Below are 17150 nucleotides of genomic sequence, written 5' to 3' on the forward strand. Positions count from 1 at the left end.
TTTTTTTTTCCAGAAATGCAGCCAGCATAGTTGATCATAGGAGGGGGAAAGTCCCCTGCTTACCAGCTCCTCAGTGCTTCATTATCAGATGCGTGTCACCGGGAGCTTGATCCAGAATTCACACAGGGATGGAGGTGCTGAAAGCCATTGAACAAAGCTGTCCGCAGCGTCTATGATGGAAGCCATGCATTCATTCAGTGGCTATTACTTCAAACCAGGGGTGCCGCAGTGCTGATGCCTGGGGGTCACACTGGCCTGGACTCAGGCCCCAAAGCAGGGGGCAAAAATTTCAAGATTCCTCAGCTCATTTAAAGCCACCTAAGGAAGGGTCAGATTTGCCAGGGAGTTTAGCAGCTCTTGCGAGCCAAGTCCTCAATCCTACAAAAAAATTCAGGCTAAGCTTTCAGCGGGTGAAATGATCACTTGAAGCAAGAATTAATCCAGGCAAGTCCCACAGTGCTGTGCAGGAAGTCAGACGGGACAATCATACCACTCCCTTCTGCCTTTAAAAATTATGAATAACCCCAGTGGCTTCAATAGGGCTACTCTCCTGCTTAATGTTAAGTATCAGGGGGTAGCCGTGTTAATCTGTATCCACAAAAACAACAAGGAGTCCGGTAGGAGCGCCGCCAGACTTTTTGCCGCCCTAGGCAGCGGAAGGTCCTACCCCTGAAATGCCGCTCCCAACAGAGGTGGCTGAAGGTCCCACCCCCGAAATGCCACCCCCCAAATGTTAGCGCCCTACGCGACCGCCTAGGTCACCTAATGGGTTGCACCGGCCCTGGAGTCCAGTGGCACCTTAAAGACTAACAGATTTATTTGGGCATAAGCTTCCTGGGTAAAAAACCCACTTCTTCAGATGCATGGAGTGAAAATTACAGATGCATTATATAATGACACATGAAGAGAAGGGAGTCACCTCACAAGTGGAGAACCAGTGTTAACAGGGCCCTGTGTTGACTGTAGACGTGACCCTGGAAAAGGCTGGCATGAGAACTTTGGGTCTATTGGCTAAAGAAACTTGAGGCTGTGAGCCAAGAAGCCGCTCCTTTTGTTCCTGGTTCCTCTTGCATTCAGAGAAGCAGGACTTATCTCTTTTGCCTACAATGAACGAGTGATTTTCTTTGATGCTAACAGACTCCGTCAATTTCTATTTCCAGCTGGAACTTCCCCACCAGGGTCTTCAAATCTAACAAGCAGCTTGGGTCAAAAAGGGGCAACAGTATTTAGTTGCCTAACTGAAACTCTCACTGAAAACGGGAGCTGGGCACCTAAATACCTTTAAGGACCTGGGCCGGAGCCCCTTGCAAATCTGACTCCACAAAAGGAGCTCCTTTACTGGAAGCCACCAGCAGCAGTGCTGGTGATGTGGTCTTGGATTCGGGAGCAGGATTTCATATTCAGTGTGTTTCCTTGGTGAAAGCCCTGATGTAATCAGAGCTTTGCAGTCACTGAAAGGACTTTAAATGGATGAGTGCGGTTGGCCAACCACCCCAAGAATGCTCATTAGTGTTAAATTCCTTGTAATAGTCCTCCTAGATTTCACTGAATATCAGAGGCAGCTGAAGCCATTTAATAGCGTCAAGTGCCCAACAGGAAAACTGGGGAGGGGAGAGAAAAGAAGGTCCATGCAGAGAATATACCATCAACTTGAGGGAACTTTCAGCAACCAAGGCACCTACATTGCTTGTAGAATCCAGCCCCTCCCCCTATGTAAAAAGGACAGTAGCTGGGAGAAAGGCTTTAGTGAAAAGCAAATCCCTCTGTTGGGTAGTGAGGACTGATTTTGGGGATGGGTTAGCCTTGAAGAGAATGCTTAGGAATGAAGTGCTGGGTGGCTCAGAAATCAACTTCTTTTCCCAACAGTTTTAAAATCGCAGCTGGTCTTGGGTCGTTTGCGCCTATTAACGCAGGCAGGGAGGGGAGATAATATCTTTTCTATAGAGGAGATCTCTAGTTAGGGCCGGCTCTAGGTTTTTTGGTCACCCCAAGCAAAAAAAAAAAAAAAAAAAAAAAAAGGTGGCCAGAATGCCACCCCTGAAATTGTGCTGCCCCAAGCACATGCTTGGTTTGCTGGTGCCTAGATCCGACACATTCCCCCTCTGCCTAACTCCACCAGTGGGGATTCTAAGCATATTTGAACATCCTCGTGGAGACCAAAGGTATTTAGGTGTCTATCTACCTTTCCGGATCCGGGCTTTCGCCCAGATATCCAGAGGTGCTAGTGTAACCCACACACCTCCTGGATGTGGTGTGCTGTCTCATCTAGTGGCACGGAGACAGGCAAGAGAGATCAATGAGTTTGCTCTACAGCCTTAGCTAACAGCCAGTTGATGTTTAGCCCATGCACTAAGCTCCAGATCCCCCAGGTTCAATCCGGCCTGCCGGCGACTGGCGTCTGTTGGTGTTACACCAGAACTATCGCACCCCTGGCTTGGAGCAGTTTCCATCATTTACAGGGTTTACAGTTTGGTTCAATGGCTCTCAGCACCCGCACTATAAAAATGATTCCAGCACCCGTCTATATCCAGCTGTAGGCACCTAAATGCTCAATAAACCTGGCCCTGAGTCACCTTAAAAAAAAAAAAAAAAGTGATGTACAATGAGATGAAGCCCAGTTTTGTGGGAGATAACTGAGGCTGACAATCAGGGGATGTCTGGAAAAGATATCCCAGCATTTAACAGTGGGCTCTTCCGTCTTGCAGAGAAAGGTCTAACACAATCCAAGGACTGGAAGTCGAAGATAGACACATTCAGACTGGAAATAAGGCAGTGAGAGCAATTAGCCAATGGGACAATTTCTCAGGGCCCTGGTATATCCACCATGACTGACAATTTCTAAATCAAAATTGGACGTTTTTTCCTAAACAATCTGCTCTGGGAATTTTTTTTTGGTGGGAGGGAGAAGTTCTCTATACAGAATGATCTCAGTAATCCCTTCTGGTTTTGAATCTATGAATAAAGGAAGAAGATTTTTTTAAAAATAGTATTTTAAATGCAGAGATGAATAGGTGAGCAGACTTTATGTTGTTATCAATGAGGGTTTCAGAGGGAACAAAAGTTTCTTCTGAAGCCAGTGGTCTGGGAATGGAACAGATCTGATTCAGAAACTAGACCTGCTGATGACCAGATGAAAGCTCAGCCCACTTCTGGGAGAAATATGGAAACATTCCCTGCCCCGTCGGATTATTATTTTAAAATTCTGCTCATTTCTTATCTAATGGTAAATCTTAACATGTCAAAACATGAAAAATAAAAATCTAGGCCAATAATTAGCAACAGCACATGCCTCAAAACAAGGAGAGAGCCAAAAATCTTCACCCTCTGAAACGTTTGGACTGAAACTGCTGGGTAAGTGAAGGTTTGTCTTAGAAAAGCTGCAAGAGGGTGGATTAGTGGAGTCCAGGAAGGCCCTGGGTTAGAAGCCCTGGAAGGGGAGAGGCTAGCAGAAAAGGGAGGCCCCGCGCCCACACACTCGCTCACCTGACAAACCCAGAGCTTGCAGGAACCAGAGCTGCAGGACAGAGCTGCACCCACCCCCTCCGCGAGCTTGTTTGCTCCAGGAGACGCTTTGCAGAGGTTGGAGGCAGACGCGTGTTAATCGAGACTACACAGCTGGGGAATCAAGCGCGGCCCCAGCCCCACGAAAGCGAGTGGGGATCACGCTGGATTTTTCACTGGTGCAAATGGGAGCAGAATCCCAGCCCTAGAGTTTGAACCAAGTCACCCGCAGCAGTAACGCGCGGTTAATGTCATTACAATTCAACCCCCGAGGGTTTTCGAGCTCCCCCACCCCCGGGCAGCTCATAGGAAAGGCCTATACAAGTCCCAGCTCGCAGCCTGGTCCTGTGATTTATTTCCCGCATAATGCACTGGACACAGCGTAGGGAAATATTTCTGGGGTGGGGAGAAATCTATTTAGTCTCTTCTATTCGTCCCTTTGCAGTTCTGGGGGATCACTGCACATCGTCACTGACCGGGCCATGGCTTGATCCCAGTCCCTTTAAACAGAAATGATACCCGAGCTCGGGAGTCACGTTTAACTTCCCTTTCCTCACCCCAGAACAAAACAACTGCAACTTACAAAACGCCGCCTGGTAGCGACCCGTAGAGAGACAGCAGGGAAGGAGTTTCGCTTTCTCTGTAGCTGTTTTCTCTCCCCGGTGATTTATTTCGGATCCGGTTCGATTCCTTCTTGATTAATTCCAAAGCGGCAAAGAAGCACTTAGCCGGCGGTGCGCTGCCAAACCGAGCTCGCGATTCCGAGTTTTCACTTTAATGCCTGAGGTTCTGCTCCAGCTCTCCTGCCTCAAAGGAAGCGGAGGATCTGTTTCGTTAGGCCGCTGTTTCTCGCTTCGGTGTCACTCCGATTTCAAGGGAAATACACTGCGGATTGAATTTGCCCCTTTGGGGCTTTTAAAACACGATCGCCTTCCCATGCACAATCGCTGGGATTTTAAACCCACGAGTTCAACCCAAGCCCAGGAGCACAATTGCATGGTGAAACATGCTTCGTTGTGCACTACCGACCCGGGGAAGTAGGAACCCAGCTGTGGAATGCACGTGAGGCTACAGCTGGAAATCCCTTCGCATTCTGCTGCGATCCAATCAGAACAGGATGTTTCCTCTCCGGTTTTTTTTTTTTTTTTTAAAAATCACAAGCGATTTTACAAGCTCTTTTCTCCTCTTCCCATTTCCCAGTCTCGCTCTGTTCTTTTAAACCCCGTTCACGAAGGACAAATCCAAACGCTGATCGATATTTGAATCGAGTCGATTATTTGGTGCGCTAACCATCTTCCTATCAGTAAAGCCAGGCAGGTTTTATAGTGAGGGCTCGACGTCTCCCCTTTCACTATTCACTTGTTTTTTCAAACAACTCCCGGTTTGCCTCCTACCTTAAACGTTCCAAGTGGCCTGCTTGTTAATTTCAGGTACACATTTAACCCCCCCATTATAGGCACAGCACCTGACCGGGGGGGGTAGTTGTTGTAAGGTGTCTCCTTAGAGGGGTGGAACTGCTTAAACACACAAACCACCAATGGCTTATGGCTGCAGAAACAGCCTTCTGAAGAACTGACAGGTAGGTAGGTGTCCAGACAACGGAGATAAGCTCAGAGCAAGTCTGGGCTTCTTAAAGGGACCCCTCTCCCCACTTGTTATAGGGCGGGAGGGGAACAAGGATTAGAGGGATTCCCAGTGTAGACAGAACTTGATTTCTTTTTCTTTCTGGCCTAGCAGCTATTGAAACCCAAAACTTTAGAGGTGGATGGAAAGTTAGTTTTCACTGCTGCTATTTTTGTGTGAGGCAGATCTGGGTTCTGTCCCAACCAAAGAGTCTTTGGAGGTAAAGGGAGAAAGCAAAATAAACATTGTTTGTTTTTTAATCTAAAAAGCAAAAACGGTGCCCCAGGTGAAAAAAACATTCAAGAGAAACAGGGGTCCCTTGCAATCTCTCGAAGCCCTGACCACCTGAGTTGTTAGAGCGGACGCTATGGTACAAGAACAAGTCATGTCTCTGCGTGACAACTGGGTTTGGTTTATTATTATGGCAGCATCTGGAAGTCTCTGGAGTTTGTGCAAAGAACTCCCCCATAATGGCAGCCTGTTACAGGAGCAATTGCCCTTGTACGTTGGCAGAAATAACCTCCTCTGGTTTCCAGATAAACCAATTCATAGGGCCTGATAGACAAATGCCATTCATATATACCACATACATCTTCTATTCTGAAGGTCTGGCTAATTAAGAAAGGTCTAATTTTCCATGGCCCTGGCGATTTATACCATTGTTCACACGAGTATAAAGCCAGCATAAAACACGGCCATTCTGATCCGGTTTCCACCCATGGCACTCTGATCACTTGTTTTGCATGGGTGTAATGACGGTGTAGCAGAGAACCAGGCTTGCGGGGTTACAGGTTTAAAAGCGCCTCAGTGACTTAACCCTTGTGCACACACACACAAGCAGCACTGGTTTAACTTGTATGCTGCTCTAATTAAACTGATGCAATCTGGTGTGGGGACTCTCTCATCACCTTTTAGTATGCACAAGCTAAAGCAACATAAACCAGTTTGTTCCACAGAGAAAACGGTGCTAGTTTAAATCATACCTTTTGTCAAACGGATACAACTTTCTGTGTAGAGCAGCAATAAGAGCCAGATTCTCCGAAGGCATTTAAATGCCTAACCCCCACTGATTTCAATGGGAGGTGGGTGCCGAAATATCTTTTGGGGTCTGCACAAAAGTCCCATTGAATTCCCATGACATTGGCATTTTAAAAATTTTTTTACCTGTCGTGCCTAAACAGAGGTCAACAAAAAAGTGGTGGTTTGTCAGTTACAGCCCTCCTCATCATGTCCAAAACCAGCTGCCCTGTAAGAAACCCCTTGTGAGAACAAAGGAGAGGAAAGAGCAATTTGACTGTTAAAAAATGACCTGTAAAGAAAAAGAAATGTGGTTTTTTTACTTCTTGATTATGAGTTAAGAAGACCTGAAAAGTTGTTTTTTTGTTATTTTTTCTTCTGCTTGTTTTGTATTTATTAAGGCCTCGGCTACACACAAATTTACACTGAAGGGTATGATTTTTTTAACCGACATAGTTATACCAATACAATCCCTAGCAGATACACTGATATACAAAAGTGCCTTGCAGAAGAGTAACTTATTCCTCTTCCCATATGGGAAATAGTTATACCAGTATAAGCATCTTTATACCAGTATAAATGGATCCACCCATATAGTTAAACTGATACAACTTGGGTGTGTGTAGACAAGGCCTTAGAAATTCAGATCTTGTCTTTCCTGGGAGAGTCTATGGAAAACTTGAACTTGTAGGTTTATGGCGGATAGCAAGGAAGTGACATGTCATTTCATTCAGAAGAGAAGTCCTGATGGTTTTCAGTCCAACTGCTTAAAACGGTGAGGCTTTCCAAGTTTTGACTGAAAAGGAGTTCACAAATAAAATCTCTTTGAAAGGCTTTGACACTCCTTCTGTTGGAGGGTTGAGAAAATTCCCAATGTGCATCTTTGACTCCTCTGGGGAATCCGACACCAGAAACAGAGAACCTCACAAAACCTGACATCCCCGAGGAAAGAGGCAAGCAGAGAAGGAAAAAAACCCCATCATTTCCAAATCCAAACCTCTCAATTCTTCTGGTTCTTTTTATCTATCATAAAGAAGAAAAACCACACAACTCCATTTTTTCCCTGTGCAGGTCACCTTTAACTTAAACAATTGGGCCCTGATCCTGCAACCACTTGGGTACGTGCTTCACTTTACTTCCATGAGTCATTAAGTGTCAGCGCAACAAGGAATAATTCAACTGGAGTCGGGGTGGGAGGGCGCTCGGAAATCTCCAGCCTGAACTGAAAACAAAGTCATCAAAGAAACAGGATCCAGCTACAATCAGGTGGGGGTCAAGGCAAACGGGAACAGCTGGGCTGATATGAACAGCAGGCTCGCTAATCTGAAGCCTACAGAGTTCCTCATTTTTTTACAGTTTACAAGGCTGCAGGGACAACCCAGAGGAACCGGTGATAGAGCATGACACACAGTTTTCCTCCTACAACATCTGTGCATTGGGATACCATTTGCTCCCATGGGCTGGAAGTTTCTTTGCAGAGAATCTATGAATTAGCCACCCAGTTGGCTCTGTTCTTGTAATGCTGGGAGTTATTTTATAACATGGAGCTGCAACAATGCAGACCAAACCCAACTTTCTCTGTGTGCCAGCAATGTGAAAAAGGCCTTGTCACTTTTATTTGATCCTTCCTGGCAGCTGGATGAAGCCACTAGCTCAGTGTCTGTGTGTTTGACTGGCCTGGACTGTACAGAACTTCATTTGCAGGGAAATAAGAACGGAATCTGGAGCTGTTTGGACAACTTGATCCAATGCACCAGAGAACACAGAAAGCCTGAATATCTTCCCATTCCTGCAGCCCCCCTGCCCCTCAAAACAGGCTGCCAGGGCTCCCCGCTTGTGTCAGGAGAGGAAGCCCCCCATCAAGGCTGTCCAGGGAGCTCTGCTTTCTGAATGAACTCCTCCTTGTGGGTGCCGTCGCAGTAAGGAGGGGATTTGGTGTGTTTGCACCCACACAGCCAGGCGCTCTTGGCCTCCTCCAGCTGGAACCTCAGGGGGGAGAGATCTGGGGTTGCTGTTTTATGGGATCCGTCACAGAAAGGCTGCAGAGCAAATGAAACAAAGCAGTGGTTTTACGTGGTGCCACTGTGCAAAGTGGGGTGTGGCAGGGCTGCTGAGAAGGAGCTGGATTAGCTCCTTCTAGCTCAGGTATTTATCCAGCCCCCCCATCACCATTCTATCTGAGCACCTCAAAATCTTTAAGGTATTTGTCTTCCAGCCCCTGGAGGGCAGAGCACAGATGGGGAAACTGAGGCACAGAGAGACTGCCCCATAATTGGGTAAAGATCTGTTTGCATTTCCAAGCAAGAGGGGAATTAATACTGGCCCCCCATTTTCTCCTATGCTTTCCTTCTCCCACACCAGCAGAGATCACCAAAAGAGAGCCGAGGAAGCATCAGTGTTTTAGGCCCTATTCAGTATTCAGAGAGCCAGACGATGGGTGACAATGCAGCTCACAACATGTCATGACGTTAATTTCACCTGCTGGATTTTGCACTGGCTCCTAGCTTGTACGGGGTGTGTGTGTGTGTGTGTCACTAAATGGGAGGCATTTTCCCCATGGCCTGACAGAACGTTACGAATGGGTCAAACCCATCTTTCTTTCAACCCCTCTTGTCTCAGACAGACTGTCAGCCCTTTGGGGCAGGGACAGTCTTTATGTTCTGTATTTTTACAGCATCTAACACCATGACTGGGGCTTCTTGGTGCTACCCTAATACACCTGATCAATAAAGTATTTAGGCTCCATATGTGTTGCACATCACACGCCAGTTATCTGCCAAATCAGGCCTCCTGCTTCTGCATAATAATAAACCTGATGGACTCTTCCATTGTTCCAGGATTTATTCAGCTTAGAAAAGAGACAACTAAGGGGGGACATGCGAGAGGTCTGTAAAATCCTGCCTGGTGGGGGGAATGTGAACAGGGAAGTGTTGTTTAGCTCTCCAAATAACACAAGAGCTAGGGGGCCCCTGATGAAATTAACAGGTAGCAGGTTAAAAAGGAACAAAAGGAGGTACTTCTTCACCCAATGCATGGTCAACCAGGGGAACTTGTTGCCATGGGATGTTGTAAAGGCCAAAAGTATAACTGGGTTCAAGAAAGAATTAGATGAGTTCATGGAAGACAGGTCCATCAACGGCTATTAGCCAAGATGGTCAGGGACGCAACCCCATGCTCTGGGTGTCCCTAAACCTCCAAATGCCAGAAGCTGGGGCTGGACAACAGTGAATGGTTCACTCAAGATTGCTCTGTTCTGTTCACTCCCTCTGAACAGCAACCGCCAGAGACAGGATACTGGACTAGATGGCCCATTGGTTTGACCCAGCCTGGCCAGCAGTGGGTGGGAAGCTGCCTCTCCCGAACTGATTATCAAGCATTTCACTTGCTGCCTTTCAGTGCAGTGTCTGGATGCACTTGGAATTTGGGACCCCAGCAATCTCCAAATCAGAGCAGCAAACAGACTCTGGTTTCCTACAGACCCCTGGCTTTACAAGGGCAGAGAAAGGCGAGTATCTAGCCAGATGGCTCAGTTCCTTGGCACGTCATAGCTCACAGCTGGGCGAACTCCTGCTAAAATGGGGCCGCATTTTAGGCTTCAAAATATTTCCATTACAAGCGCCTTGCAGAGGCATGGGCCCGATCCTGAGAACACCTTGTGTTTAGCTACCACCAGCTTCAACCATGGGACAGTTACTTAAAGATAATTTAAAACACATATTTTAATATAATCATGTTAAGCTTCATGGCACAAGGCAATTAGAACTGATAGGAGCTAGGGAGACCACTGGGTTATCCCAGCCATGTCCACTGGGGGGAGGTATTTCTGATTCCTTCCTCTGAAGCAGCTGGTGTTGGAAGCCAGACCTTGGACTAGGGGAAACCGGTGCATGGAAGTCCCACAGTCTTCAGAGTTTTGCATGAATGCCAAAGGAGGTCATGCAGGCCAATGAAAAATGCTCCTGAGCTGGGTGAATTGCTAAGAAACGCGGGGAGTGCAGACATGAAGGAGAAACCACAATGATTTTGGAGGTTACCTGTTTCTTGCTGTGGCCACAGGCACACCACGCATAACGCTTTCCTGCCTTCAAATCCACTTGATACGGGTGTTTGGCTGCAATTGCTGGCTGGGAAGGGGACGAAGAGGTGCCCGAAGAACTCCTCACCTGTGGAGAGGGAGGTACGGTCAGGGACAGAGATCTGCTGTAAAGAATCCGTCCTATTAGGTTAAACTCAGCTGAGGAATCTTGTTTTTATAAGATCTCACTGTGTGTAACACCTGAGGACTGGGTGAAACTAAAAATCTAAGCTAGGAGCATAACAAAAGGGGGTTGCCAGTCTCCTGCCTAGGGCACTGGACTGGGAATCAGGACAGCTGGGTTCTACTTCTGGCTCTTCTGTGCTTGTTTCCCTTCCTACCCTTTGTCTTGTCTGTTTAGATCAGGGGTCGGCAATCTTTCAGAAGTGCTGTGCCGAGTCTTCATTTATTCACTCTGATTTAAGGTTTCGCGTGCCAGTCATACATTGTAACGTTTTTAGAAGATCTCTCGTTATAAGTTATAATATATAACTAAACTATTGTTGTATGTAAAGTAAATAAGGTTTTTAAAATGTTTAAGAAGCTTCATTTAAAATTAAATTAAAATGTAGAGCCTCCCGGATCAGTGGCCAGGACCCGGGCACTGGGAGTGCCACTGAAAATCAGCTTGCGTGCTGCCTTTGGCACGCATGCCAGAGGTTGCCTGTGTCTGATTTGGACTATAAGTTCTTTGGGGGCAGGGAATGTCTCTTACATTGTGTCTGTACAGCACCTAGAGGCCCCAGTCGCACCTGAGGCTACCGTAAAATTACTGTGTGAATATGTTCCCATAGAGAGGGATTAACAGGGTTTTTCTGTTACCAGTGGGAGATGCCATAACAAAATGTTTTCTTATGTCAAGACATCTTGCAGATTTAAAATATAAATATTTTACGGCCAGTGACATTAACAGTTTTATGATGCCTGAAACCCTAACAGCTTGGGAAAGGGGTTTATTAGCCTGAGCTTCTCGAAAGTAATAAACTCTTTTTCCCACCACATGCAGAGCCAGAAAACAAGCAGCAGGGCTGCGAGAGGAGGAACACACACTGCAGGCTGGCTTAAGAGATCATATTTGCCTCAGCAGAGAAGCACTTTTGAGTCCTCTCAACTTAATACTGTCTCTTCTTTAAATTTTGATCTCTCACCAGGCAGACAACAGACCGGTCCAGTGGGCTGGGCACTGGACTAAAGCTCAGAAGAGCTGGGTTAGTCTCAGCTCTGCCTTTCTGTGGTGTTTTCCCTCCATCCCTTCTGCATCTAGTCTATTTCAACTGGAAGCTCTTTGAGGCAGGGACTGCCTCTCACTGTGTCTGGGCAGTGCCCAGCACAATGGGCCCCTGACCTTTGTGGGGGCCTCTATTCACAGAAATATTCACTGAATTTATAAGCACGCCACCAGCTCCCCAAAGAACCAGACTCTCACTGCACGGCTTGATTTCCCCACCGCCCTGCTCTGCTAGCATTGTATACCTACTCGACACCAGTGCAAAGGACTACGCAAGCCAGGGTGACAGAGAGATCAGATCCTCGGTGTTGCTATGCATTCAAAAATCATTGGATTTAAAGAATAACCAAATAAATGAATTGGGAGGTTGAGGGTGATCTGATATTTTGTAGAGGTAACTTTTTAAAGTTGTTGTTTTCAATATAAAGGAGTAATACCTACTACAAACACCAAAGCAGTCTATCCCATACATACATTCACATACAATAAACACCAGACTACCACATACATACATGTTATATATCATAGGCAGAGATTTTTCAACATTCCAAATACCTTAGCAGCACAAATCCCGCTGAAAGTGAATCAGTCTTGTGCTCTTAAGTCATTGCATGAGTGTCTGTGTTTGCAAGATCAAGGCCTTTGGGGCTTATGATTCCCAACCCTAGAGAAACGCTGGTCTCCCTTCAGGGCAGTATGATCTGGTGGATAGGAGATTGGGGTTCTAGTCTTGGTTCTGCCATGTGACCTTAGGCAAGTCATTTTCCCTCCCTGTGCCTCGGTTTCCCCAACTGTGAAATGGGGATAATGACACCGAGATCTCCTTTGTCAAGTGCTTTGAGCAATACAGATAAAAAGACCGAGTTATTATATTACAAGAAGTTTATCAGTTTCGATATGGGTCTCAGCCAATAGTTTACTCCTTCATTTGCTCTAGGAGAGTGCTGTCCTGGGGGAAAGGGGGCATGTTTTTGTTTTCACAGGTGAGCAAAACACAATTAATTCCTCCCCCTCCATCACCACGATAAAGTGCGCTCCAGCCTTTCCTCCTGCCCTTTGTCTAGCTTTTTCATGTATGACGGGTCTATGCTTCAAGCTGGACTGGATACATAAATGCCAAGCTCGACGTCCTCATGCTTGCTTGGATGGCGCTAGTGCATGACAAACAAGAGTGTAGCTGCAACGGAGCGAGTGGCCAGAGAGGCCGTGAGCTACACCAAGTACGGACTGGTCTGAAATGCCATATAACCCCTTCTGCAGCTCGTGCCTTTGTGGCTACACTCCATTTTTAGCCCACCGGCTGCTTTTCAGCAAGCGGGGTGGGTCTCCTCAGCAATTACACCCCAACTCACAGCACAGATGTGCCCTGAGGGGACGTCCACACTCCAAGCACTGCTGCTACTCGCTGCAGCTATTTACTATCCCTGGGGTGATGGAAGCATTCTTCTGTCCACCAGCGGGGACTACCCTGGACTCGGCTGTCTTAACTACGCCTCTCGCTATCCCAGGGAACAGGGCATTGCGGGACAGCTGTATAGTGACCAGATGTCCCAATTTTATAGGGACAGTCCCGATTTTTGGGTCTTTTTCTTATATAGGCTCCTATAACCCCCCACCCCATCCCAATTTTTCACGTTTGCTGTCTAGTCACCCTAGCCAGCTGCTGGAAGGCTGCTAGGGTTGACACTGGTAATGCAGTGTTTTCACTGGGTCTGCCTTGACCCTAGTAGATTGAATCACGCAGTTCAGGGAGGTGCTTTTTTTATTTTTTACTGTGTCACTGTAACAGGGCACTCTGGCTAGCCGGAAAGAAATCTGAGCGTAGACACATGCACAGATAGGCCAAGGCCACCGGGGCGACTTTACGTCAACCATGTAGCCCAGGCCCCGGGTGTGAAAATTCACACCCCTGAGCGACCCAGGGAGGCCAACCTAAGTTTGAGGTGTGTTTGCACCCTGCACAGTACTATGGTGGGTCTTGGGGCGGGAGGTCCCCAGGCCCTAGCCTAGTAAACCTCATTAATCAAATAAACCCTAATGATGGCTGAGGGGCAGGCAAGGAGGGGCTGTTTTGTCAGGATGACGCAGACACATTTCAGTCTAGCCTACAGCCCAACCCTCTGGCATATGAGAAGCCCCCTGGAAAAACACGAAAAAGAGGGGAGCTAGGGGGCCAATTGAGGGGGGTTCCCTCTTTCCCCGCCCCTAAAGATCCACCGGGAGCCCTACCCTGGCCTCTGCCCCCTGCGCTTACCCAGCAGCCCGCCGCCTTAGCGCAGGCTCCGCTCACCAGCGTCACAACAGCGGCCGGTCTCTGCAGCGCCGGCATGTTGGCTAAGCGGGGGCGCGCAGCCGGCTGCAGGGTCACCTTCCCGGCTCGGCGGCCGAGCCCGGCCCCGCCCCGCCGGAAGGCGCAGGCAATGCCGGGCCGGTTTGCAGCCGGGGAGCTGGGTGAGCGGCAGAAGGGTTCCAGCCTTGTGCACGGCGGGCGTCCCAGCCCTATAATGCGGCCAGCCCGTTGCAATGCAATGTCGTGTGCAATGCAATGCAGCCAGCCTGTTGCAATGCAATGTCGTGTGCAATGCAGCCAACCCGTTGCAATGCAATGTCGTGTGCAATGCAATGTGTGCAATGCAATGCTGCCAGCGTGTTGCAAGGGCGCAGGCTTGGAAGCTCCCGCCTGCCACCCTTTTGCAGTGTGGACCCCCCTCCTCTCACTACAGCTGAGCCCACTTCCTCTGGGCTTCAGGCTGCTAATGGAGCGAGCCTCGCTGGGGGAGCTTCCCTTCAGGTGCAGCTCTTGCTGCCTCCAGGAACTGGCTGCCCACAACCCCAGTGAGGAGGTGCCAAGACCGCGGGAGGATTTTATGAACGCCTACCGCCCACCAACGGACGCTTGGGCTGTTGGGGATCGCGTCTGGCTAACTTCACCCTTGGACAGGCTCTGGTGCAATTATCTGTCCAACAGCCTGCTGGCCCAGGTAGTAGGGGCACCCGAAACTCCTAGGTGGCATTTTGCAAAGTTGGGTGCCTAACGTGAAGGCTCCTCCATCCACACATAGCCATTCCTGCCCATCCTGGCTAATAACCATTGATGGACCTATCTTCAGTGAATCTGTCTAGCTCCCTTTTGAACCCCGTTGTAGTATTGGCCTTCACAACACCCTGTAGCAAGGAGTTGCAGAGGTTGACAGTGTGTTGTGTGAAAAAAATACTTCCTTGTGTTTTTTTAAAACCTGCTACCTATTAATTTCATTTGGTGGCCCCTTGTTCTTGTATTATGAAAAAGAGTAAACACCACTTCCTTATTTACTTTCTCTATACCACTCATGATTTTAGAGACCTCAATCATATCCCCGCTTAGTCACCTCTTCTCCAAGCTGGAAAGTCCCAGTCTTATTAATCTCTCCTCATACAGAAGCCGTTCTATACCCCTAATCATTTGTTGCCCTTTTCTGAGCCTTTTCCAATTCCAGTCTATCATTTTTGAAATAGGGCGACCACATCTGCACACTGTATTCAAGGTGTGGATGCACCCTGGATTTATATAGAGGCAATTTGATATTTTCTGTCTTATTATCTATCCCTTGATGATTCCCAACATTCTGTTCACTTTTTTAACTGCCGCTGCACGTTGAGTGAATGATTTCAGAGAATTATCCACAATGATGCCAAGATCTTTCTTGAGCAGTGACAGCTAATTTAGACCCCATCACTGTATATGTATAGTCAGGATTATGTTTTCCAATGTGCATTACTTTGCATTTATCAACATTAAATATCATCTGCCATTTTGTTGCCCAGCCACCCAGTTTTGTGAGATCCTTTTGTAGTGCTTTGCAGTCCTGGGATTTAACTATCTTGAGTAGTTTTGTATCATCTGCAAATTTTGCCACCTCACTGTTCACCCCCTTTCCCAGATCATTTATGAATCTGTTGAATAGGACTGGGCCCAGTACAGATCCCTGGGGAACACCACTATTTACTTCTCTCCGTTCTGAAAACTGACCATTTATTCCTATCCTTTGTTTCCTCTCTTTTAACCAGTTACCCATCCATGAGAGAACCTTCCCTCTTATCCCATGACTGCTTATTTTGCTTAAGAGCCTTTGGTGAGGGACCTTTCTGAAAATCTAGACACACTATATCCACTGGATCCCCTTTGTCCACATGCTTGTTGACCCCCAGAGGGGCAAACTGCAGCCTGAAGTGACCACTCATCATTGCCAAGGGTTGGATCGGCTGCCGTTCCAGCCCCAGCTGCCTCCCTGCAGCCCCAGTACCTCCCCTGGCCTTTAGCAAGGACTCAGCCTGGGCACTCATCAGGCCAGAGCACCTCAGCTCTGCTTGCTTTTCCCCAGCCCTACTCTGCCTCAGGTACCCTGCTTGATCTCCCCAGCAGCCACCTAGTCCACTCTGCTCCTCAGCTAGAACAAGAGTCTTCTCTCTGCTCCTCAGCCGGCCCTTTTATCCGGACCAGCTGGGCCCTAATTGAGTGCAATCACATCTGTGGCTGACTACTCAACCAGCGTCCCTTTGCTGCTTTTAACCCCTTCCTAACTGGAGCGGGATGACCACCCAGCTACAGGATGGATCACTTGATGATTCCCTGTTCTGTTCATTCCCTCTGGGGCACCTGGCATTGGCCACTGTCGGAAGACAGGATACTGGTCTAGATGGACTTTTGGTCTGACCCAGTCTGGCCATTCTTATGGGGTTCTGAGTCTTGGAGTATTGTCATAGCTTCTAAGGCCCGAAGGAACCACCTGGCTCATTTGGGCTGACCTCCTGTATAGCACAACCCATGGAATGTCACCCACTTCCCCTGGATCCAGTGCAATCACTTGTCAGAGTAAAGACTATCTTCCAGACAGGCTCTGAAGCCATCAAAAGATGAGGAATCACCCACTTCCCCGGAGTTTGGTCCAATGTTTAATCATCTTCACTGTTAAAAAAAATGGTGCCTTTTTTTCTCATTGGAATTTCACCGGCTTTAGCTTCTGAACTGATTGATGCAGCGTTTGCACATTGGTCTGGTTAAAGCATAAGTGGACTTCCCTGTATGTCTCCATCTGTTGCCTCTTTTCTTAAAGTTAGATTGTAAGGACCTGAGGTGTGGAACTTTTTGTCCTGTGTTTGTGACTAGCACAGGGAGGGCCTGGTTCATGGTAAGGGCTCCTGGGAGCTAGGGAAATACAGATAAATACATAATAGGATGGGGAGTCAGTACTCCTGGGTTCTTTTCCTAGTTCTGTTGCAGTCTTAGTGGGATGACCATGAACACTGCGTTGTTGACTTCCATGGGACCAGCCAAGGGCTGAAAGCTAAGCAATGTGCTTCAGGATCAGGGCTGGAATGTTCATCTTAGAATGGAGTCCTTAATCCAGACTGATGTCTGATTACATCAGAGCCAGGAACAGAAATGCCCCCTTTTTTGCAGTCATTTTTTTTTTTTTTAATGCTATAGCTGCTAAATACAATAGCCAAGTGAACTCCACAGCTGCCGACACACGAAGCGATTCTGCTGACCTAAAAACCATGAGATAATTTCATCTTAACATCCTCCGACTGCTTTCCCTGAGCTCTGCGGATTTCCCCCAACCGGAACATCAGAGCTGAAGAGGGAATTTAGCCTCTTTGCTACCCAGGACTCATCCACTTCCCTTTAATGAATATTTGAAGTGTCGGAGGGTGTTCTGGTTTGGT

The 17150-nt window shown here is 47.7% G+C and overlaps 1 protein-coding gene across 2 annotated transcripts; it reads right to left on the reverse strand.

The window, feature by feature from the left end:
• Positions 1–7766: 7766 nt before the first annotated feature.
• On the reverse strand, positions 7767–13853 carry CISD3 (CDGSH iron sulfur domain 3). 2 transcript variants are annotated; one of them, XM_032791356.2, is made up of 3 exons: positions 13699–13853; positions 10176–10304; positions 7767–8180 (listed from the first exon to the last, which is right to left on the reverse strand). In XM_032791356.2, exons 1-3 carry the CDS (start codon positions 13771–13773, stop codon positions 8001–8003), a joined length of 384 nt encoding a protein of 127 aa, XP_032647247.1. In that variant the 5' UTR covers positions 13774–13853; the 3' UTR covers positions 7767–8000. The 2 variants fall into 2 exon arrangements, with proteins under 2 accessions (XP_032647247.1, XP_032647249.1); XM_032791358.2 differs by having other exon boundaries at positions 13735–13851.
• Positions 13854–17150: the final 3297 nt, after the last annotated feature.

Source organism: Chelonoidis abingdonii, chromosome 21, assembly GCF_003597395.2.
Source record: "Chelonoidis abingdonii isolate Lonesome George chromosome 21, CheloAbing_2.0, whole genome shotgun sequence".
NCBI lineage: Eukaryota > Metazoa > Chordata > Testudines > Testudinidae > Chelonoidis > Chelonoidis abingdonii.